The 26,063-nt window shown below is 42.3% G+C and overlaps 1 protein-coding gene across 1 annotated transcript; it reads right to left on the bottom strand.

Annotated features, from left to right (window-relative positions):
- Positions 1–5,564: 5,564 nt before the first annotated feature.
- On the bottom strand, positions 5,565–25,570 carry LOC138091869 (dihydrodiol dehydrogenase 3-like). Its single transcript, XM_068987854.1, has 9 exons — positions 25,484–25,570; positions 22,352–22,519; positions 21,157–21,273; positions 18,706–18,783; positions 18,172–18,294; positions 9,716–9,825; positions 8,605–8,770; positions 8,330–8,412; positions 5,565–5,607 (listed from the first exon to the last, which is right to left on the bottom strand). The coding sequence occupies exons 1-9, from the start codon at positions 25,568–25,570 to the stop codon at positions 5,565–5,567; spliced, it is 975 nt and encodes a 324-aa protein (XP_068843955.1).
- Positions 25,571–26,063: the final 493 nt, after the last annotated feature.

The following is a 26,063-nucleotide window of genomic DNA, read 5'->3' as shown; positions in this document are numbered from 1 at the left end:
GGAGGGAACTGGTAACAAGTTAGAGTATAATTCTGCCACACTGCAGAATCACCAACTCTCAGTTCCCTGAAATTTATAGACAGAGGTCTGACATACATTCCTAAGTTATTTTTACAGTAAGGAGCCCCCATCAAATGAGAACTGGTGACAGCAAGCATGTAGACCCTAGACTTGTTGAAAGCAGGAGGTTGATAATGCTTGAAACTTCACCTTGAAGCCAACAGTCCAAGGACTGTGCATGAGCTGGTCTTGCCCTGATGCTTAAACACCATGAAGCTCTGCACTAACTGCTCCAGGGAGAGTCACCTGATCTTCAGGGCGTTAGTCCTCTGTGGCTCCCTTTGCCTGGTAAAGCAACTCTTTGCTACTTCACCCAATATTCTGTCTCTGTGTTTCTATTTGACACCAGTGAACAAGGGCAGAGTTTTGGGAACAGCTGTGAGAGACATGCATTGGCCCAAACCGTGTGTTCCATTCAGGTACAGCTGCCTGAATGGTGGTCAGCTCAGCTCCAAAGGGAATATACAGGGCTGCGGCTTGAAAGTCTCAACGTCTCAATGTTGATATAAGAGGGAAACAAGCAAAAAGGCTTTAAATAATTGCCTATATGAGTGTGAGGATGGAGGACAGCTGGAACCGTGCTGGGAGAAAAGACCCCATATCAGAAGACCGTTTTATTATTCTCCAGACCACAGAGTCTCACTCAGACAGTATCTAGAAGGTTTCATGTGAATTTTGGCAATCACAGTAAAAGCTATCAAGGACTGTTTGCTCAAATGTATAGAAATTCAGTGTTATTTATCTTATTATTTAATTAAACACTTTTTTTTGGATTTATTTTGTTTTAGTTAGAGGATAATTGCTTTACAACGTTGTGGGATTTCTGCTGTACAGTAGTGAGAATCAGCCATAATTATACATACTTCCCCTCCCCCTTGAGCCTCCCTCCCACCCTCTCCCACACCCACCCATCTAGGTCCTCTCAGAGCACAGAGCTGAGCTCTCTGTGCTATATAGCAGCTTCTCACTATCTGTTTTACACATGTAAAATAGATAGTGTATAAATGTCAATGCGTCTTCCTCCACTCTTCTAAACTTTTGAAATTGCTTCCAATCAGGACTGTTTTCCTAATCTCTAAACCATCTTTCAGTTCAATTCAGTCACTCAATCGTGTCCAGCTCTTTGCGATCCCATGAATCGCAGCACGCCAGGCCTCCATGTCCATCACCAACTCACGGAGTTCACTCAGACTTGCGTCCATCGAGTCCGTGATGCCATCCAGCCATCTCATTCTCGGTCGTCCCCTTCTCCTCCTGCCCCCAATCCTTCCCAGCATCAGAGACTTTTCCAGTGAGTCAACTCGTTGCATTAGGTGGCCAAAGTACTGGAGCTTCAGCTTTAGCATCATTCCTTCCAAAGAAATCCCAGGGCTGATCTCCTTCAAAATGGACTGGTTGGATCTCCTTGCAGTCCAAGGGACTCTCAAGAGTCTTCTTCAACACCACAGTTCAAAAGCATCAGTTCTTCGGTGCTCAGCCTTCTTCACAGTCAAACTCTCACATCCATATATCACTATTGGAAAAAACATAGCCTTGACTAGACACACCTTTGTTGGCAAAGTGATGTCTCTGCTTTTGAATATATTATCTAGGTTGGTCATAACTTTTCTTTCAAGGAGTAAGCGTATTTTAACTTCATGGCTGCAGTCACCATTTGCAGTGATTTTGGAGCCAAAAAAAAAAAAACCAGTCTGACACTGTTTCCACCGTTTCCCCGTCTATTTCCCATGAAGTGATGGGACCAGATGCCATGATCTTCGTTTTCTGAATGTTGAGCTTTAAGCCAACTTTTTCACTCGCCACTCTCACTTTCATCAAGAGGGTTTTTAGTTCCTCTTCACTTTCTGCCATAATGGTGTTGTCATCTGCATATCTGAGGTTATTGATATTTCACCTGGCAATCTTGATTCCAGCTTGTGCTTCTTCCAGCCCAGCATTTCTCATGATGTACTCTGCCTATAAGTTATATAACCTGGGTGACAATATACAGTCTTGGCGTACTCCTTTTCCTATTTGGAACCAATCTGTTGTTCCATGTCCAGTTCTAACTCTTGTTTCCTGACCTGCATATAGGTTTCTCAAGAGGCCAGTCAGGTGGTCCGGTATTCCCATCTCTTTCAGAAATTTTCACAGTTTATTGTGATCCACACAGTCAAAGGCTTTGGCATAGTCCATAAAGCAGAAATAGATGTTTTTCTGGAACTCTCTTGCTTTTTCCATGATCCAGTGGATGTTGGCAATTTGATCTCTGGTTCCTGTGCCTTTTCTACAACCAGCTTGAACATCTGGAAGTTTGCGGTTCAGGTATTGCTGAAGCCTGGCTTGGGCAATTGTGAGCATTACTTCACTAGCATGTGAGATGAGTGCAATTGTGCGGTAGTTTGAGCATTCTTTGGCATTGCCTTTCTTTGGAATTGGAATGAAAATTGACCTTTTCCAGTCCTGTGGCCACTGCTGAGTTTTCCAAATTTGCTGGCATATTGAGTACAGCACTTTCACAGCATCATCTTTCAGGATTTGAAATAGCTCAGCTGAAATGTCATCACCTCCACTAGCTTTCTTCGTAGTGATGCTTTATAGGCCCACTTGACTTCACATTCCAGGACGTCTGGCTCTAGGTGAGTGATCACACCATCGTGATTATCTCGAAAACATCTTTAGGTCTCCCTTTTGGGGAAGAACCCTGACCTCTTGGATATACAGCACGTCTAAGGTACACAACCCCTCTAGTGTGATCCCGTGAGACAGCTCATTGCTTATTTACCAACCAGCAAACACCACTGTCACATATACACAGACTCGGCTTCGAGCAAACCAATAGAAAGCTGATTTGCAACACTTGTTGGGTTCCAAAGTCAAAGACACAAAGCCTGCACCTATTAAAGCACACTTATCCACCCTCTACAGCCCAAAACTATAGTAACATTTTCTTAACTGATAAGACTTGAACTCATATCAACCCATGAATATTCAGGGGGTGGACTAACAGGACAAAAACCTTGCGTCTAAGGATCCTGGATCAATGGCAGTAGGCACTCAGGATCCCTCTCATTCTCAGGAGGGAGATGTTTTCTTTACATTACTGCATAGCAAACATGGGGTCCATTTCTCTCCAAGGAGCCACTGTCTCTGTGTTGCAAGGGTGTTTGTTGTACAGACAAATACTTGTGTGGGATGAATGGCACTTGGTGCCTTTGCCTAATAGATAAACAGAAATGGGAGAGATTTTGTAGAAATATCTCCTATTGGCACTTACCCATTTCTAAGAGCTAAATTCTAATTTCATTCACAGTGTCACCCTCCACTAGACTATCAACTCAAGAATTTGTTTTAATTTATTCTTCTCTATTTTATTTACTGATAAAACAATGTCTTCCCTAAAGTGTTCAATAAACTTTTGCTGAACAAATCAAGGAATGAATGGCAAGACATATGAGACCTAATCAAAATGTTTAGCATAAAAAGACATGAAGTCACTTCATTCATATCCAACCTTTTGTGACCCTTTGGACTGTAACCTTCCAGGCTTCTCTGTCCATGGGATTCTCCCAGCAAGAATACTGAAGTGGGTTGCCATTTCCAGACATATCTAAATCATTTTCCTGTACAGCAGAAATTAACAGAACATTCTAAACCAACTACAATGGTAGTTGAAGTATTACAACTTCAACAAAAATTTTTAAATAAAGAACTTCTAACAGTTTTAAAAAATTAAATCGATAAGATGCACTGCTTTGTAATATGCGTGCATTCTCAGTGGCTAAGTTGTGTCCACCTCTTGTGACCATGGACTGTAGCCCACCAGGCTCCTCTATCCATGGGCCCTCCCAGGCAAAAATACTGGAGTAGGTTGCCATTTCCTTCTCCAAGGGATGTCCCCGAGCCAGGGGTGAACCGGAGTCTCCTTCATTCTTTAGAATTCCTTACCATTGAGCCACCTGGGAAGCATTATAAGAAACAAAATATAATACTGGAACTATTTCATTTCATGTTTTGCCACTGGTCATGTATGGATGTGAGAGTTGGACTGTGAAGAAGGCTGAGCACCGAAGAACTGATACTTTTGAACTGTGGTGTTGGAGAAGACTGTTGAGAGTCCCTTGGAATGCAAGGAGATCCAACCAGTCCATTCTGAAGGAGATCAGTCCTGGGATTTCTTTGGAAGGAATGATGCTAAAGCTGAAATTCCAGTACTTTGGCCACCTGATGCGAAGAGTTGACTCATTGGAAAAGACTGATGCTGGGAAGGATTGGGGGCAGGAGGAGAAGGGGACAACAGAGGATGAGATGGCTGGATGGCATCACTGACTCGATGGACGCGAGTCTGAGTGAACTCCGGGAGTTGGTGATGGACAGGGAGGCCGGGCGTGCTGTGATTCATGGGGTCGCAAAGAGTTGGACACGACTGAGAGACTGAACTGAACTGAACTGAACTGAATAGTTGAATTACAATGTGGTGTTAATTACTGCAGTACAGCAAAGTGACATGGTTTTATATACATATATATTCTTTTTCATATTCTTTTCCATTGTGGTTTGCCATAAGATATTGAATATAGTCCCCTGTGCTGTACAGGTGGACTTTGTGTTAATCCAATTTGTATACAATAGTATGCATCTGCTAACCCCAACTTCCCAGTCCAATTCGTTCCCAAGTCCTTCCTCCCCGGAAACCATCAGATAATACTTGATAGCTTACAAAAATACTTACACTAAGTAAAAAAAAAAGTGTAAAAGCTGTATATTGAAGATTATTTCAAGTTGTAAATAAACATCCAAATACTTTTATGTAGGAGAGTCAAAAAAGTATGAAATTAAATTTATATTTTATGGCAAGAAAAATTTAAACGTGAAAAACTATTCTCTACCTTTGCACTCCTCTCCCTCACTGTAAGTTGTGTGTCTGCATGATGCATGGACCAGACCTCCCACATCAGAGGGAAGACCTGCTTGACCTTGAAGAGCAACAGACTCCTAGCATCAGTAAGACAGCTCCTTAAAAGATAAATTCCTTCTTGACCTTGTAAGGGGTCACATGACCCACCATGATGATGTTTAGATCTGGGTTATGTACACTGTCAATAATGTCTTTTCATCCAGAGCCCTCTGTCTCCAAAACTTACATCCCTGTGCCTTGACTTCTGGAGGACATAACAGTTCTCAGACTTTCTGAGATGCTCCTCCTGGGTTATAGTTCTCAAATCTGACTCGAATAAAATTTTCCATTTCTTTCTTAGATCAATGAATTCATTTTCTACAAAGGAAAAGGAACCAGGAGGTTATCTTTATTTTCTATCCTTTTTCTTTTATTTCCCAATTACTTTGTTATCATAGAAATCTAGAATTCATATTTGAAATATTCTTTATTTCATAAAAGATTTTTTAATGATAAACAAGCTTCAAAAGTTCAGACACTTCTTTTAAACATCTCCATCAAGTACAGAAATGCTCTTCACAACCCTAGAAAAGAAGTTCTGGTAAAAAACATGGTGGACAGCTCACAGTCAATATTCTTCAGAATATGGATACTCAGGATGATCAACTGCCCTGAAAGAGAAAGAGAAGAAATAATTTATTAAATCTGTCGTATTGTCACAGAGAGCATTACTCTGTGGATACAGTCAGGATGGGCTAAAGCTCTAAATCTATAAACATATCGCATCTTCTCCCCCAAGCATTACTCTGTGGATACAGTCAGGATGGGCTAAAGCTCTAAATCTATAAATATATCCCATCTTCTCCCCCAACAAGCACACATCAGGTTTCTGCTCCATGAGCACATGGCACCTGCATGTCCAATCCCAACATTCACGTGTGATATTCACCCCACAGTGACAGGTCGTTTGACTCAGGTTACAATTTATAAGAGGGCACAGACCCAGGGGTAACTGTGGAGGTCATTTCAGACACAGGTGGAACTTTTGACCCTAAGTGGTGAGAAGGATCACAGTTAAGGAATTCTTTGCTGTTTTTCATAAATCCATTCAACAGAAAAAAAAAAAAAAAAACATGTCAAGTACCCTTCCAATACGGGGTGCTTCCATTAAGGAATTACTATTAAATTGAAGAAATACCACATACACCTAAACAGTCTTACCTATAAAATGTGATTACTGCTTTCTTAATTTGTATCATATAACTACACTCTTTATTAATTAATATTACTGCTGTTTTCCTTCCTTATAGTCTGATTTTTCTTTCTAAATTTGTTCTTTTCAACTCAACTCATTAAAGAGTGCATCCTGAGCCATTCCATGTGCCAGGAGCTGTGCTATCGACATAAACCTACAAGGATGAGTAAGTCTAGGCATTCACAGAATAATGAAGGAGATCACAGAATATACATAAAGCTTTTGAGGACAGAAAAGTAACTTGCTATCTTTTCTCTTTTTTCAGAATCATAATATACATATACATAAGTAAGCAGGCATACTAAGTCGCTCAGTTGTGTCCAACTCTTAGTGACCCTATGGACTATAGCCCACAGGCTTCTGTGTCCGTGAGATCCTCCAGGCAAGAATACCGGAGTGAGTTGCCTTCATTCCTCCAGGGGATCTTCCCACCCAGGGTTCCAACCTGCATCTCTTATGCCTCCTGCATTGGCAGGCGGGTTCTTTACCACTACCGCCCCCTAGGAAGCCCATGTATATGTGCGTGTGTGCTGTGTGCCAAGTCGCTTCAGTCGTGTCTGACTCTGCAGCTCCATGGACTGTGGCCCACCAGGTTCCTCTGTCCATGGGATTCTCCAGAATATACCGGAGTGGGTTGCCATTTCCTTCTCCAGGGGATCTTTGCAACCCAGAGCTCCAACCTGCACCTCTTAGGTCTCCTGCATTGGCAGGTGAGTTTGTCACCATTCGCGCCATCTAGAAAGCCTACATGTAAATGTACATATAAATATATATATCTTCTTTACATACAAGGAGGCTTCCCAGTGTCTCAGTGGGTAAAAAACCTGCCTGAAATGCACGAGACACAGGAGACATGGATTCAATCCCCAGGTTGGAACGATCCCCTCAAGATGGGCATGGAAACCTACTCGAGTATTCTTGCCTGGAGAATCCCATGGGCAGAGGCTGGCGGGCTATAGTCCATAGGGTTGCAAAGAGTCAGACACAACAGAAGCAACTGAACACTACAAACAAGGAGAGTTGTAAGATTTTCCGTTTGAAACTAAATCTTCATTTTATCACTAATTTGTGTTCCCTTTTCTCTAAACTCCCCCCCAGCATCTCTCTGTTTGAGTAGTCTTCTGTCTCTTCAGCCCTGACTTCCTCCAGCAGTATTTGGCAGCTGGAATGCCATGGTACTAACTGAGTGAAGTCAAGGAGGTAGGAGCTCCCCAGTGGGTGGACCCCTGAGGGAAAAAGTCCACACTGCGGTGAGTCTTGACTCAAGAAACCAAGAGACCCAGACGATCTTACCAGGTGTGTCCAGCTGAGGACAGAAGTCTCTCTCTGGAGGGTCAGTCCATGATATACTCAAACTTCATTTGGTGACATTTTAAGGATGAGGAAATGGGAGATGTGTTGGGGAAAAGGTCAATAAAGGGATAAATTTGGAAGAAATAGATGATGTCTTGGTAAAGAAAAGTCCATCAGGGAGAAAATCCACCAGACACTTAGGAGAGGGAGTGGAGCCAGGCTCGCTGTGACTTCTCACACTGAAGCATGTTGGCCTGCATGGGCCCCTCCTCCAGAAATATCAACAACGTGTTCACAATTGTGTTAGGATAAGCAGGAATGTAATTCAGGATGGATTCCTTATTACACATCGTTATGTATCATTTCCTCCTGATTCTACAAAGAACTAAAGATGAAACATTTGCATCAGTCCCTGAAAGAAGGAGCCTGGTGGGCTACAGTTGATGGGGTCCAAAGAGTCAGACAAAACTGAGCAACTAACGCTTTCACTTTCCAAAAGAAGAACGGGCTGCAGGCCCTGTGCCCTCTATGTTTCCTGGGTCTCTGGGCCCTGAGAGGAGGTACACCAGGCACAGGGATTAGGGGCACAACGTAGTGAATTCACCACAGTCTCAACACTGGGGATTTTACTGATTGGCTGTCCTCGGTCCCAGTCATATTTCTGTTGAACAGAGATAGAAACCTAGAGGAAATCTCTGGTCTGAGGTCTGCAGGAAGCCCCTGGTATACTCCTACACTGGAAACCAGGGCTGTCTCCCTGAAATTAAGCTTTAAGAAAGCTTATACCTCTGCTGATCTGTATGCTAGAGAAAACAGCATTTGTGGAACATATACAAGTCACTTACTGTTGCAAATCATAGTATCTTATATTCCTATTGAGGCCTTCGATTGCTTTCATATCTTCCGGAGTCAGTTCAAAATCAAACACCTTGAAAGAAGGAAGAATCATATTAATCTTTCCCCCAAGGAGGCAGCCACCCCCTGGGGACTGGAGGACTTTCCAGCTGGATGGGGACAACAAGAGGGGAAAGGGAAGCCATGTCTGTCTTCAGTTAGACAAAGAATGCCCCTCATGAAGGATATTCCTTAGGAGCCCTCTGCCCACAGCCCCACTCATCACCTGTATGTTCTCTTTGATCCGCTTCCTGTTGTAACTCTTGGCCAGAACCACAACCCCACGTTGTATCTGGTACCGAAGGGCGACCAGAGCTGGGGTTTGCTTGTGCTTTTTGCCAATGGCAGAGAGAACTGGGTCCTCCAAGAGAAAGGGGAGGTTTGGGTTCACCCTGGAAGGAAATTCAGAAATGCCAAGGAGCTAAGACTAAGTCAGTTTATGAAGAGGCTTCCCAAACAGATCAGGTATGTCACCTCTAGACCAGTGCTTCTCAAAGTGTGGTCCATGAATCAGCATCATCAGCATCACATCAGATCTTGTTAGAAGCACAAAATTCCATGGCTTAGCTGAAGACAAACTGATACAGAACCTCAAGTATGTCACCTCCCATTCTATGATTACAGATCTCTGCGGGTGATTCAGATGCATTATTGAGTTGAAACCAGGACTGCCAAACTCATGGATTTTATTTCATTTTTTACTTCTCTATGGTGACTTTTCATCTCCAATCAATGCTCAAAAGTAAAGACAATGGTACGAAAGGAGAACGTGATGGGAAATATTGGGAAATATTTTGTTTTTCATTTTTTTCTAATTTTCACTAGTCTCAGGTGTTGATAAAAGCTGAGTAGTTTGAAAATGAAGACCATGCATTTCATAATTATTTACATTGTGCAGTTCTCCTAGAAATGTTTATAAAAATGGTTGAACTTGTACTTATTTTTCAATCATGATAGGCCTGGAATTATGTACTATTATCCTGATTTTAGACATAAGATGAGGGAGCCTTGGTAAGTCTATTATAGTCTATTATAGTAATGTGATCATTAGTCCACAAATAAGTAAATTATGACAAAGCTAATGGCTTAGTTATCAACTGGGGGATTATATAGAGATTTTAACACAGACACTTGTGTTAAAATCTATATACAAGACACATGCCGTGTAAGAAATCTAGCTGGGTGATGAAAAGACAAAAGAGTATTTTTCCCAACTGTATTCTCTCTCCTCTACCCTTTGAGAGTTATCTCCAAAGCACTGAGTACAGAATAATAATATTTTCATCAAAAAATGAGTTTTAGATAAACTCCTTGTGGCCATCCATAATGTTCATTACCATTGAAATGTTCGTTGGGCTCCCAGAGCACCATAGGCAACCAGGACAATATCTTGTGACTTGCAGAACTCCAGCAGTTTGCTCTGGTTGAGATAAGGGTGACATTCCACCTGTAGAAGCCAACAGAAAAGAGTGTCAGATTATATGAAAAGGTAACACACCAGAGAAAGCTTGAAAGGAAGAATTATATATGCTAAAGAAAAACTGTCACATCAAATTACAACTGGAAGTATCAAGGAAAGATTTTTTTAAAATTATATTACTGTCCCCTGAAAAGGTAAAAAATAATGACATTACCGAGAACAAGTAATTCTACGGACCAGATCTTGGTTGCTGAACACCACTGAACAGACCAAGACACATGCTTAATTCCAGACCTGGGACAGGAAAAGAGCTGTCTAAGCTTTGGACATCAAACAACTCCAGAAAGAAGGAAATTGCACAGTCTTATGAAGAAATGTCTGAAGGTCAAAAGAACCAGTTTGATGAATTCCCATTGGTGACATTTCAATAGATTTGAGCACCAAAGGGAATCATGAGTGAAAGCAAATATAGCACACAGAGGCAAAATAAATCCCTGAGAGAGGAAGAAAGAGCAAAAACACTTCTCTCCACAGATGGTGATTATTACAATACATCTTTTCTCAGAAACTGACAGCTAATGTGAAGGAGTGCAGTGTTTTCCCCTGTCTGATAGAAATAGATGCATTTTATCCTGAATAATGAGGGAATTCTACTTTTACAATAAAATGTCAGGTCAGAAGATTTAAAAGAGCGTTTAAAATGGAAAATAATGAAAAACGTTCCAATGAAATAATTAATTCAGTTGAAAGTCATCAATGGATTCTCAACCATGACATGAAAACTTAGGGGAAATCAAACTTCCCCTGGTGATGGTTATCATCCAACAGATGACTAGATAATTTCAAGAAGGAAAATACACATTTCCAAATAAAATATCCAGCTACTAATAGCTTTACCAGAAAAACAAAAGTACTGTCACTCCCAGTGGGACAACTTGTCACCATACACCTTCTACCCGGGTTCATTTAGGGACAAAGCATGAACTAACATTGTCTTGTCAAAATATTTAGACTTGATGTAGCAAGGAGTTCAGATTTAACTACTAATTTACGTAATCTAGGATTACAGAAAGAAGTCAATTAGCATCACAAAGTATCAATGATAAATACAGTGTATTTGTCAAAACCTTGCCTGGATATCTTGGTAACACAATGACTGAGTGACCGTTTTACATTAAAAGAGCTTAAGGGGACTCAAAATTATATGCGAACTGCAATCAGACCCGGGTCAGCAAATATTGTTGCAGCCTGGCAGAGCAGACACCAGAACCTGCCCCATGGCTTGAGGGTGCGGCAAACGGTGCCCTCATGATTGTGCTAGTAAACGTGTTGAATGGACAGACTTGGGGCTGGGCGTGCCCTCGGCTCCGCTTCACTGCCGGCCCCTGCATCCATCCCCGTGGAAACAAATGCTCCTGATCAACAGCGGAGCCTCACCTTTACTCCGTCTCTATGGTGTGCTGATCAAACTCCCCAGTATAGCTCTTTCCTAGTGAGCTCGTGACTTCTGCCCATAAAAGTGGGGGCTGAAAGGAGATGTCTAGGCTTCCTGCCATGGAGAGCAGGAGGGTCCCCTGATCCCCCGCTTGCAAATTAGATGTGTCTGTCTTTTCATTACACGCTCGCCCCTGGTTCCGGTCTTTCTCACCCTCTGTGCTGGCCATGGCAGGTGGCCCCTGAACAGTGACCTGAAGTCAGGAAGGATTCCCCTGAGGGAACAAACTCAAAGTGAAGACAGTGAGCGGTAGCTGAGATGCCTGGATCACAACCAGGCCCTCAAACTCTAAGGGTGGGAAGCCCCTTGTTGTCCACGTCGGGGTGTCCATGGGGAAGGACTTGAGTAAAGCTGAGAAACATCATCTCCAGCTTTTGAGGCACCTCCTCCAGACCGCAGGAGTGCAGGTGAAAGAGGAGCCATTGACACAATTGCTAAGAGAGGGGGTTAAATGTAATCTCTAGTTTCCAGAAGAAGGCACTCTAGATATTGAAAATTGGGATCCAGTGGAAGAAAATTTGAAATCAGCACACAGGAGGGGGGATTGCATACCTGTGATGGTATTCGACACCTGGGGGCTAGTGCAATTGGTTCTATACCCTTGACTGATGGAGAAATAGTGTGAGAAGACAGTGTCCTCAAGCATCTTGTTAACCCTTCCACCCCTTTGCCACCCAAGCTCAATTTTCCACCACCGCCGCCTCCACTGGGTCCAGAAATGTCTCTGGAGGGCAAGCCGCTGACGTGGTTTCAGCAGGCCATGGTCTCCGGCCTTCCTATGGGTGCTTTTGACATTGAAGACCATCTTGCTTTCCCTATCGATTACAGGCCTAACCCCAATAATCCCACTCAGGTTATTGCAACCCATGAAACTTTTGACATCAGGCTTTAAAGGAACTAATCTAGTGTTAGACTGAATGGGGTCAATTCTCCGTATCCATACATGGGAGCTGTTGGAAATTTTCTTGCATGGGAGATGCTCTCCTTATGATGTTAAAATGCTAGCCAAAACAGCTTTAAGTGGTCCCAAAGTTTACAGATTTTTGTCTTTTATACTGAGTTGTGCCAAGAGCAAGTCTGTATTAATTTGGCCAATGGAGATAATCTTACTTTTGAAATGCTCATAGGCACAGGGCAATTTACCAGTCCAATAGCCTAATTGACCTATTAAGGTATACTGGTGGGAGCATATGTACAGATTGAAAATGCTACTGAAATGGCGGCAATCAGTATGAGACTCAGCGAGCCTACTAGCTCATTTGTTAAAATATTACAGAGACCCAGAAAAGACTTCACTGAATTTTATACCAGCTCTCATCTGCTCTCCGCTGTCAAATTAATAGTCCTAGAGCAGAGGACATTTTGGTAAAACAATTAGCCTATAAAAATGCCAATAAAGATTCCAAGGCCGCCCTTAACACTATTCGTCAAAATGGCAGCCTTGCCAATTTTGTTCGAGAGTGTCAAAATATTGGTACACAGACTCACAAACAAATCAAGCTAGCCCAAGCAATTTGTGCTGCCTTTAAAAATAATTTTAGCTCTTCTCATGCCAAATGCGTTCAATGTGGAAAACCTGGACATATGAAAAAGGTTTGCTGTTCTGGGCCCAAAATAGATGTTACAATAGCTCCGCCTACTGGTGAAAATAAAACACCTGTGTCCTAGGTACCAAAAAGGCAATCATTGGGCTAATCAATGCAGATCAAAATTCCATTAAAACGGTTCCCTTTTGCAGCCCAGAAACCGCGCCAGGCCCCACAAACAGTGTGGGCATACACTGTGAGGACCTCCAGCACACACTTCAGGCTATCTCCAGCCTCTCAGTCTCTATCAGTGGAAGTTTTGGGTTGGACCTCCCAACCTGAGTAACTGTCTAAATTAGTGAATTGAATCCCCCCCCACCCCCCACCATCCAGTAGCAATCCCTACTAGGATCCAAGATCCCATTCCACCAGGGACCATAAGACTCATTCTGGACAGAAGTGGCCTTACCCTTGCTAAGTCGCTTCAGTCGTGTCCAACTCTGTGCGACCTCATAGACGGGAGCCAACCAGGCTCCCCTGTCGCTGGGATTCTCCAGGCAAGAACACTGGAGTGGGTTGCTATTTCCTTCTCCAATGCATGAAAGTGAAAAGTGAAAATGAATCACTCAGTGGTGTCTGACTCTTAACAACCACAGGGACGGCAGCCTACCAGACTCCTCCGTCCATGAGATTTTCCAGGCAAGAGTACTGGAGTGGGGTGCCATTGCCTTCTCCAGGCCTTACCCTTAAGGGCCTCCAAATTCTTCCTGGCGTTATTGACCCAGACTATTCAGGAGAAATTAAAGTAATGGCTCTCTCTCTCATTAATTCATGTCATTCCTCAAGCTCAACAAATTGCTAAACTCCTTCTCTTGCCTTACCATGCCCCTAACAACTATAATCCTGTCCATAGTTCATCAGGCACTCTGTCTAGTCCCTTAAATCTATTTCTCACTTCCAGTGTATAATCATAAAGGCTTTGATTTAGGTCATACATGAATAGTCTAGTGGTTTTCCCTACTTTCTTCAATTTAAGTATGAATTTGGCAATAAAGAGTTCATGATCTGAGCCACAGTCCACTCCCAGTCTTGTTTTTGCTGACTGTATAGCGCTTCTCCATCTTTGGAGGGGCAAAATCACATTTAGAATAAAACCTCATACCCACCAGGGACCTCGGAGGGCTTAAACAAACCTTTTCTGCGCCAGGACACAGAGACTGAGCCAAAACTATGTTTGAGTCCCTCCTACAGAGGTACCGGTCAGCAGTGACCTGCCATACTCCTCAATCAGTCTCTCCCATCAGGAAGTTTCCATAAGCCTCTTATCCTTATCCATCAGAGGACAGACATATGAAAACCACAATAACTGAAAACTAACCAAACTGATCTCATGGACCATAGCCTTGTCTAACTCAATAAAACTATCAGCTATGCTGTGTAGGGCCACCCAAGATGGACAGGTCACAGTGGAGAGTTCTGACAAAACATGATCCACTGGAGAAGGGAATGGCAAACGACTTCAGTATTCTTGCTTTGAGAACCCCATGAAAAGGCAAAAAGATAGGACACTGAAAGATGAACTCTCCATATCAGTAGGTGCCCAATATGCTACTGGAGATCAGTGGAGAAATAACTCCAGAAAAAATGAAAAGACAGAGCCAAAGCAAAAACAACACCCAGTTGTGGATGTGACTAGTGATGGAAGCAAAGTCCATCGCTGTAAAGAACAATATTGTATAGGAACCTGGAATGTTAGGTCCATGAATCAAGGCAAATTGGAAGTGGTCAAACAGATGGCAATAGTGAACATCAGCATTTTAGGAATCATGATTGGATGGGTGGGCTGGGTGGACTGAAATGGGTGAATTTAACTCAGATGAGCATTAATTATATCTACTGCTGTGGGCAATAATCCCTTAGAAGAAATGGAGTAGCCATCATAGTCACCAAAAGAGTCTGATATGCAGTACTTGGAAGCATCTCCAAAAAAACAGAAAGATCTCTGTTTGTTTACAAGGTAAAACATTCAATCTCACAATAATCCAACTCTGTGCTGTGACCAGTAATGCTGAAGAAGCTGAAGTTGAATGGTTCTATGAAGACCTACAAGACCTTCTTGAACTAACACCTAAAAAAGATGTCCTTTTCATTATAGGGGACTGGAATGCAAAAGTAGGAAGTCAAGAGACACCTGGAGTAACAGGTAAATTTAGCTTTGGAGTACAAAATGAAGCAGGGCAAAGGCTAACAAAGTTTGGCCAAGAGACACAATGGACATAGCAAACACCCTCTTCCAACGACACAAGGGAAGATTCTACATATGAATATCACCAGATGATCAATACCAAAATCAGATTGATTATTTTCTTTGCAGCCAAAGATGGAGAAGCTCTATACAGTTAGCAAAAACAAGACTGAGAGCTGACTGTAGATCTGATCATGAACTCCTTATTGCCAAATTTAGACTTAAATTGAACAAAGTATGGAAAACTACTAGACCATTTAGATATGACCCGAATCAAATCCTTTACAATTATACAGTGTAAGTGCTAAATAGATTGAAGGGATTACATCTGGTAGACAGAGTGCCTGAAGAACTATGGACCGAGATTCATGACATTGTGCAAGAGGCAGTGATCAAGACCATCCCTAAGAAAAAGAAATACAAAAAGGCAAAATGGTTGTCTGAGGAGGCCTTACAAATAGCTATGAAAAGAAGAATACTGAAAGGCAAAGGAGAAAAGGAAAGATATACTCCTTTGAATGCAGAGTTCTAAAGAATAGCAAGGAGAGATAAGAAAGCCTCCCTCAGGGATCAATGCAAAGAAATAGAGGAAAATCATAGAATGGGAAAGACTATAGATTTCTTCAAGAAAATTACAGATACCAAGGGAACATTTCATGCAAAGATGGGCTCAATAAAGGACAGAAATGATATGGACCTAAAAGAAGCAGAAGATATAAAGAAGAGGTGGCAAGGATGCACAGAAGAATTATACAAAAAAGACCTGATGACCCAGATAATCACAATGGTGTGATCACTCACCTAGTGCCAGATATCCTGGAATGGGAAGTCAAGTGGGCCTCAGGAAGTATCACTAGGAACAAAGCTATTGGAAGTGATGGAATTCCAGTTGAGCTATTTCAAATCCTGAAAGATGATGCTGTGAAAGTGCTGCACTCAATATGCCAGCATATTTGGAAAACTCAGCAGTGGCCACAGGACTGGAAAAGGTCAGTTTTCATTCCAGTCCCAAAGAAAGACAATGCCAAAGAATGCTCAAACTACCACACAGTTGCACTCATCTCACACACTAGTAAAGTAATGCTCAAAATTCTCCAAGCCAGGCTTTAGCAATACGTGAACCATGAACTTCCAGATATTCAAGCTAGATTTAGAAAAGGCAGAGGAAACAGAGATCAAATTGGCAACATCTGCTGGATCACTGCAAAAGTTAGAGAGTTCCAGAAAAACATCTACTTCTGCTTTATTGAGTGTGCCAAAGCCTTTGACTCTGTGGATCACAACAAACTGGAAAATTCTTCAAGAAATGAGAATACGAGACCACCTTACCTGCCTGAGAAATCTGTATGCAGATCAAGAGGCAAAAATTAGAACTGGATATGGAACAACAGGAAAAGAAAAAGAAGCTGCTCAGTCATGTCCAACTCTTTGTGACCCTATGGACTGTAGCCTACCAGGCTCCTCTGTCCATGGGCTTTTCCAGGCAAAGGTACTGGAGTGGGTTGCCATTTCCAACTCCAGGGGACCTTCCTGACTCAGGAATCGAACACAAATCTCCTACATTGCAGGCAGACGCTTTACCATCTGAGCCACCAGGGAAGCCTGGAACAACAGACAGGTTCCAAATGGGAAATGAATAAGTCAAGGCTGTATGTTTTCATCCTGCTTATGGATGAAGCACCTACTGGAATCAAGATTGCTGGGAGAAACATCAATAACCTCAGATATCCAGATGACACCACCCTCATGGCAGAAAGTGAAAATGAACCAAGAGCCTCTTGATGAAAGTGAAACAGAGTGAAAAAGTTGGTTTAAAATTCTACATTCAAAAAATGAAGATGCTGGCATCCCGTCCCACCACTTCATGACAAATAGTTGGGAAACAATGGAAACAGTGTGAGACTTTATTTATGAGGGCTCCAGAATCACTGCAGATGGTGACTGAAGCCACAAAATTAAGAGATGATTGCTCCTTGGAAGAAAAAATTGACCAACCCAGAAAGCATATTAAAAAGTAGACATGGTACTTTGCCAACAAAGGAACATCTAGTCAAAGCTATGCTTTTTCCAGTAGTCATGTATGGATGTGAGAGTCGGACCATAAAAAAGCAGAGGGCTGAAGAATGGATGCTTTTAAACTGTGGTGTTGGAAAAGATTCTTGAGAGTCCCTTTGACTGCAAGGAGATCCAACCAGTCAATCTTACAGGAAATCATTCCTGAATGATCATAGTAAGGACTGATGCTGAGCCTGAAACGCCAATACTTTGGCCACCTGATGCAAAGAACTGACTCATTGGAAAAGACTCTGATGCTTGGAGAGATTGAAGGCAGGAAAAAAGGGGGACAATAGAGGATGAGATTGGTGGATGGCCTCAATGACTCGATGGACTTGAGTTTGAATAAGCTCTGGCAGTTGGTGATGGACAGGGAGGCCTGGCGTGCTGCAGTCCATGGGGTTGCAAAGGAGTCAGACATGACTAAGGGACTGAACTGAACTGAACTGAAATCACAAGGTCTGCTCTAATTCCAGAGTAACTCTTCCATCACCTGTTAGGATCAACATAAGTGTTTAACTTCATGCTCTAACCTGGGTGACTCTCATAGTCTCCAGCACATTTCTCTGTACTGTGCTCCCTGTTGAAGCTGGGACACCAAGACTAAGGATTCAGGCATCTAAACCACACACAAACAACACCTGTTTCACCTGTTTTTTTCTGTATTTACTTCCCTCTCCATGTTTTCATGGTCTTCCTTCATGTACACAGTTTCATCCGAGCAGTTTCACACCTGCTTTCTGGTCATGCTTTCAACTCAGGGAAACACCTCCTTCCTCTAAGTTCTGGAGGAATTTCATCGCCTTCACCTCTGTTACCTTCCCTCAGTCCCCACCACGATTGAGCAGGAAGCCATCCCCAACTTTTCCACCCAGAGTTTATCAAAGATACTGTTATAGATTCTATTCACACAGACCAGACACAGGCTCAGCTCTGTAGAAACCTCTGTCCACAAATGTCAGATGAACAGGAGGGAAGGACAGACAGACATCAGGCTCCAGTGCAAGAAGGAGGTTCTGAAGAGCAGAAGAGAAAAGAGCCAAGCTGCTCACCTGGTTACAGACGGGCTTGTACTTGAGCCCCGGCTTGTTCAGGATCTTCTCCAGCTGCTTGTGGTTGAAGTTGGACACCCCGATGGACTTGGTCAGCCCTGCATCCTTACACTTCTCCAGGGCCTGGGAGGGAGGGGTGGTGAGCAGTCACTTGGCATGGGTAATATAGCAATAAGAAATGCTAAAAAATCGTTAAGAGGGTCTCTGGTCAAGAATTAGCATTGCTTATCAAGGAGATAAAGGGGGAAAAGGTCATGACACAGGAAGAAGTAGCATCTCCTCCTTAGAAAACCCTGGAGAAGACAGTCACATGGAAAGAAAGAGATGCCTATATACACTCTCCCAAATTCTCCATTTCATTCCTCTCTGTGAACATTTGATCAATGGTTCCCTCCCCACAACCCCAGCATCCCAGCCCTTAGATTCATGAACTGCTGAGTGTGATGGTCCACAGCCCATTCTCACAGGTGGAAGAGATGAAGGAGGTTCCCCCTCTTCTGGCTCTTCCTCTCCTTCTCTCCTCCCCAGACTCACCTCCCACGTGTGACAGAGATCCACGGAGTCAAATATCAGTTTTCCATTTTCATCTGTTGGGAGAATTGCCTCCCCTGGCTGGAACAGAAGCAGTCATTTCAAGATGTCACCAAATAATTTCTCCACATTTAGCCAGCCTGCCAGGCACATCTGGGAATAGGACGCTAAACCTCCGTGAGGTTCCTTTACATTCTGCATACTAATATTTGCTAAGAGGTTTGCAAATGGAGTTATCAGCAATGTCTTTAGAAGGCAGTTTTCCAGTATTCTCTTATACAAACTATATGTTTGGATAGATATAATTTTCCTACATTTTCCTGGGAACTCTCAGTGCCTTAAGTGAAATTTTTTCTGCCCTTTATACTTTCTTCTTGCAAAATGCCTCTATTGTGCAGGGAGTGACAGTAAGTTATGCCTTACTGCTGGCATAAAAATTGCAATCTTGACCTGGACTAAATATCAGAATTCCTTTTCACTCTGAACATCTGATAGCTACAGGGCATAAACATGAACCAGCAAGGTTCTCTTTAGGTTGATAAGTTATGTGGAAGAAGCAGACATACTCTCAAATATTCTGGACAATGGGGCTTGAACAGATCAAGGTCATCCTGCCACCCATGGAAAATGCTGAGATAAAAATAAAACAAACCATGAGTGATGTCATTATAAGAAATAGAAAAACAGAGAAATTTCTGTCAAGTATCAGTGAACTGAAATCATTCAGTCGTGTCCGAGTCTTTGCGACCCCATGGACTGTAGCCTACCAGGCTCCTTTGTCCATGAGATTTTCCAGGCAATAGTGCGGGAGTGGATTTCCATTTCCTTCTCCAGGGGATCTTTCCAACCCAGGGATCGAACCCTGGTCTCCCAGATTGTAGACAGACGCTTTACCGTCTGAGCCACCAGAGAAGCACGTCTGTCAAGTACTAGGAATCCTTAAATCTATGTAGATGGGAATTGCCATCTACATAGTCCAATAAACTCTTTTGCAAATGATGGCTTGAGCAGAATTCTGTATTCTAAAATGAGTTCTGCATAATAAACTTTGTTCTTGTTACTTTGTTTTGCCTGTGCCATGGGTTTGCTGTATCTTATTTCCCTGAATAGGAATTGAACCCTCTCCCTCAAAACACCCTGACTCGGCACTGAAAGCACACAGTCTTAACCACTGAAACAACTGGAAAAATTCCCCTCTACTTAATACAGTTCTTAATGGCTAAGTGCAGTCTGCAAACATCACCATGAACACAGGCAACAGTGGAGGCAAGTTCTCTGGAGTCCTGAGAAGACTGTGAGGTTTAGACCCACCCATAAGGACACCACCAAATCCATGAAACATGAAAGGGTGAGAGATGAGAAGACCTCATTTGTTCAGGTGTGAGGCTGTGTCAGCACTCAGCACTCTGCATCGAACTCTGTAGTGAGATACCCAATTAGATCCTTAATCAGCACCATGCACATAACTTGTCTATTTCTACTTCCTCAAGATTTTGAGGCAGAGACACTCAGATTATTTAACACATTTCTCTTGGAGGCAGGTAAGAGACTCAAAGAACCTCCCTAAAATGATGATCACAAACGATTATTTACTACTCTAGTGTACTCCAAGGCCAAGTGGAGTGAAAAAGGAAAGTGAAAAAGTTGGCTTAAAGCTCAACATTCAGAAAACGAATATCATGGCATTTGGTCTCATCACTTCATGGCAGATAGATGGGGAAACAGTGGAAACAGTGTCAGACTTTATTTTCTCGGGCTCCAAAATCATTGCAGGTGGTGATTGTAGCCATGAAATTAAAGACACTTATTCCTTGAAAGGAAAGTTATGACCAACCTAGATAGCACATTGAAAAGCAGAAATATTATTTTGCCAACAAAGGTCCGTCTAGTCAAGGCTATGGTTTTTCCAATGGTCGTGTATGGATGTGAGAGTTGGACTGTGAAGAAAGCTGAGTGCTCAAGAACTGATGCTTTTGAACTGTGGTGTTGGAGAACACTCTTGAGAGTCCCTTGGACTGCAAGGAGATCCAACCAGTCCATCTTAAAGGAGATCAGTCCTGGGTGTTCATTGGGAGGACTGATGCTGAAGCTGAAACTCCAATCCTTTGGCCACCTCATGCAAAGTGTTGACTCACTGGAAAAGACCCTGATGCTGGGAGAGATTGGGGGCAGGAGGAGAAGGGGATGACAGAGGATGAGATGGCTGGATGGCATCACCAACTCGATGGACATGAGTTTGAGTGAACTCCGAGAGTTGGTGATGGACAGGGAGGCCTGGCGTGCTGTGATTTATGCGGTTGCAAAGGGTTGGACATGGCTGAGCAACTGAACTGAACTGAACTCTAGTGTAATCATTCCTTCAACTTAGTAAGAAAAATCTTGTCAACCATCCATGCAAGTTATAGACATTCTGACCCAAGAAATAAAACAGAGCTGATCACACAAATCACCTACCACCATAGCCACTGGAAGATGAATAATATAGAGATCAACATATTCCAGTTGAAGATCTTTCAGTGACTTTTCCAAGGCTGGTCGGACCAACTCTGGTCTAAGGAAAGTGGACCAAACCTGTAGTGATTAAACAAAGGAAGCTGTGGGAAATGATTGCTATATGTAATTGAGTTTGTCTTCATTTACTTAATAATTAGGCGTTATTATCTGTTAGAAAGAGATGACCATGGGAAAAACCATTCCATTTCTTCTTGAGTTCCATTCTTTATCTAACTTAGCCATGTAAATTTCATTATTTGATTGAATTTGTCATCAGTGTATCTTTCACAATGGAATGAAATGAATCAAGATATAAATAACTTTATCAAATAATTACCATGCCCACCAACTGAACTATGCTTGATAGAGTGTAAAAGCACAAACTTAGTTTACTTTGATCAAACAATCCATCTTCTCAAAGTAAATTGCTATCTTGTTTACATAACTGTAGGGAAAAGTGGCTTGAACATATTAATGTGAGAAGAACATAATTCAAGACACTTTGGCTAGATTTTGTGTAATGCACAAAGTGCCTCTCAAATGCTCTCTTGCTCTTGGAGCTGAGAACTGAGATTCAGAATGTGTAGAAATTCGAGAAGTTTCCCAGATGGTAAGAAAAGCTATATCTGCTCCCAGGTTGTCTGATTCATTAAGTAAATATGGTATAGTTTTGGCCACTCAGTTGTGTCTGACTCTTTGGGACCCCTGGAGTGTAGCCCACAAGGCTCGTTTGTCCATCGGATTCCCAGGCAAGAATACTGGAATGGGTAGCCATTTCTTTCTCCAGTAGATCCTCCTGATCCAGGGATTGAACTCATGTCTCCCACAATTCAGACAGATTCTTAACCATCTGAGCCATCAGGGAAGCCCTGATTCATTAGTCCATACTAAACCACATTGCTCTGCTCTAGGTTCAAAGAAGTAAAGTGACTTAAATTTAAAATTAAAATTTGAACACACCAATGATGAGAAAGTAATAATTATTCTGTTGGAGGGGACACAGTGAAAGGAGAAGGATACTAGATTTAAGATACAAATATGTGTGAAATGGGGGTACCAATAAGCACTGTTCAGCAAACTACTGGTCCTATTATGTAATTGTCATCTGCCCCCAGTCACTTGCACACACGTGCACACACACAACACATAACAGCACCTTTGAAGTGTAGAATATGTCTTCTCTCTTCACAGTGCCATCTGCAATCTTGCTTCGAATGGCCTGGCCAACCTGCTCTTCATTTTGGTACAAATAAGCACAGTCAATATGGCGAAATCCAACCTCTATAGCTAATTTGGTGACCTCCAGAGCTTCACTCTTAGGAACCTATGTAAGCAAGAAAAGCAGTTGTTGAATATCCACATGATTAAGAGAATGCTAAGACAAAGCTTGATCTTACTAAGAACCAACATTTCTTCATGCCTTTGTTTAGCTCGGTATGTATGGTGACGGACCCATGAAGTTTCCCTGAACATTCCTGGTCAGTGATTAAATGGGCACCCAAGAACCCTTCAACCCCATGTAATCAGTGGTTGATCACAGGCATCAGAGGGCCCCAAGCCCACCAGTAGTTTCAGTGATTTGCTGGAAGAATCCAAAGGACTCAGAATAAACTTGTAGTCATGGATAGGATTTATACTGTGAGATGTCTGAGGCAAAATCTACAAAGGTACAAGAGGTATGATAAAAGCATCAAGACTGGACTGTATCCCATGAGACTCCTCCGTCCATGGGGTTCCCAGGCAAGAATACTAGAGTGGGATGCCAGTTCCCTCTCCAGGGGATCTTCCCAACCCAGGGATCGAACTCAGTTCTCTCACATTTCAGGCAGATTCTTTACTATCTGAGCCACTAGGGAAGCTCTGATTCATTAGCCCGTATTAAATCACACTGCTCTGGTCTAGGTTCAAAGATGTAAAGCGACTTTAATTAAAATTAAAATTTGCACACACCAATGATGAGAAAGTTACAATTATTCTCTTTGAGGGGGGCATGGTGAGAGGAGACATGTACTAGATTTCAGATAGAAATATGTGAGGAAAAAAGAGGTACCAATAAGCACCATTCACCAAACTACTGATCCTATTACCTAAAGGTGGTATCAATAAGCATCTATGGCAAATAGATGAGAAAACAATTGAAACAGTGACAGACTTTATTTTCTTGGGCGCCAAGATCACTGCAGCTGGTGACTGCAGCCATGAAGGCATAAAAGACGCTTGCTCCTTGGAAGAAAAGCTAGGATCAACAACCTAGACAGCATATTAAAAAACAGAGACATTACTTTGCAAACAAAGGACTGTCTAGTCAAAGCTATGATTTTTCCAGTGTCACGTATGGATGTGAGAATTGGACCATAAAGAAAGCTGAGCACCAAAGAACTGATGCTTTTGAACTGTGGTGTTGCAGAAGATTCTTGAAGGTCCCTTGGACTGCAAGGAGATCAAACCAGTCAATTCTAAAGGAAATCAGTCCTGAATATTCATTGGAAAGACTGATGCTGAAGCTGAAGCTCCAACTTTTGGCCACCTGATGTGAAGAACTGACTCATTGGAAAAGACCCTGATGCTGGGAAAGATTGAAGGCAGGAGGAGGAGGGGATGACATCACCGGCTCGATAGGCATGAGTAAGAGCAGGCTCTGGGAGATGGGTGATGGACAGAGAAGCCTGGCGTGCTGCAGTCCATGGGGTGAAAAAGAGTTTGGACATGACTGAGCAACTAAACTGAACTGAAAGGCATCAAGAAACCAGGTGAAAACTTCTAAGATCCATGTATACCAGCATATCACAGAGAAAACACCAAAGAAAAACTGTATCTATTCAATCTATACAAAGTGATGTTCTCCTGTAACTATCTATTGTTAATGACTAACACAATCAAGATAGTTAACAGATCCATCATCTCACATAGCTAACTTTGGGGAGTGTTTGTGAGGATACTTAATGTATATTCGCTTATAAAATTTCAAAATATAACCCATTATATTCAAGTATAGTCACCATGCTGTACATCAGGTCTCCAGACATTCATTGCATTACAAAAGGTCTGGACCTTTGACCAACATCTTTCCATACTTCCCAACCATGTCCCCAGCTTCTGGTCACCATTCCTCTACACTCTGCTTCTATGAGTTCAATGTTTTAGATTCTACGTATGAAGAGAACATGCAGTATTTGTCTTTCTATTTCTGGCTTATTTCACTTTGCTTACTATTCTCCAGGTTCACCTGTGTGGTTGCAAATGGTGGAATTAACTTCCCTTTTCAAGCTGAATACTATTTCAGTATATTTCTGCAATCCAGGATCTTTCATGTTTCAAGGAGGTAGATGCTTGGTCCAAGTTCCCCCTGCTGGGTCTAGTCCTGGTTTTCCTGACAATCGCGTGCCTTGTGGAATGTAGAGAGCCCAGTACTAAACTGGACCCTTCCCTCCGCTCATCACATTTTGCAAAGTGAACAATACCTGTCTTTTATCTGCAAAATGTCTTTGAATAGTTTCTTTTATTCTATAAATTAGAAAAGTGAGATTCAAAGTTTAGAGAGCAGTCCCTTGTCACAACTACGTACTCTAAAGACAAGATGGACAGCAAAGTTTCTGGCTTCCAGTCTAGAGACTTGTCCACTAGTCTCTCTTATGCCCAAGCACTGAAAACTATACTCTAATAAAAATACACTACAAAACCCAAGGATACAGTATGAAGCCTGACCTGTAATATTGTAGCTTACCCCTTCAAATGATACTATAGTTCCCACTGGAAAAAGTTTCCAAGCAGAAACAGAATCACAAGGCAAAGCATAGCTGCCATGTGTCGCCTGGACCGAGCAGGTATCCCACAGTAGAAAAGCAATTCTCTCCCATTAGATTCTAGTCACCTCATCTGCAGGACCTTCCACCTCAAATACTGCTCTGGGTGAAATTTGGAAGGAGGGAAGAGTTCTGGAATGAAATATACAAAGAAACCCCACCATTGCAATTGCCCTCCAAGCCAAATAGCTGACAGTCAGTGTTCTCAACAGCCGAGTCTTACCTCTTCTGCCAAGCTGGGAAAGAGATGGAAACTGAAGGGGAACCCAGAGTAATCTGCGGGTGAGCACAGCCTCAGACCCTGATGCAGAGTGGAGACTGGATGCTCTCTCCCCTTTTACAGGGCATGGTTCTAGCCTGGTTAGTGGAACCACGATATCCTCCCAGAGTCCCACAGGAGCTCAGTGTTTGGCAACTGAAGTTCTCTTCCACTCACGTTACAGCCACTTACTATTGTTATCTCAACCCCAAATCACTACTCTTACCTCTGGAGGTGCAAGAGTGCCAAATCCCAGAACAGGAATGAAGTGGCCATCATTAAGCTTCACTTTCTTCTGGTATTTGGGATCCATTGTCCTTTCTCTGACTAAGCAGACTCTGATTTTTCCCTTCTGCCTTCACAATTGATAAACACCAGGATGGGCACGCCCCAGCTGCACTCTCTAATGTTAGCAGATACATTGTAGGAGGGGCAAGGTGAAACCAATCCCAGGGCATAAGAAGAGGGTTGAAGCCAATTAACTTGTTTACTTCTTTATCGATGCAATCTTAAATTATATAATGATGAGATTGAATAATTATTGACCATATGTTAGACTAGAAACTTCCGCACAATGTTTTTTTATTTTTCCAATATTAAGCCTAATATTTATCAAACATCAATTGAAAAAATTTAACTATTTTACCATACATACAAACACACATTCACAGAATCACACAATTTAAGGGAGTGACTAATAAACATTTTATAAAATCTTATTTCTTAATAACGAAAACCAAAGCAAAATAAATTTGCCTTTTTACTTTTCCCACCAGCATAATTATATTGCTATCCAGACCCAACAG

Source organism: Capricornis sumatraensis, chromosome 15 (genome assembly GCF_032405125.1).
Source record: "Capricornis sumatraensis isolate serow.1 chromosome 15, serow.2, whole genome shotgun sequence".
In the NCBI taxonomy this organism is placed as follows: Eukaryota; Metazoa; Chordata; class Mammalia; order Artiodactyla; family Bovidae; genus Capricornis; species Capricornis sumatraensis.
The sequence above is the reverse complement of the archived record's forward strand: the minus strand, read 5'-3'. Positions and strand labels throughout refer to the sequence as shown.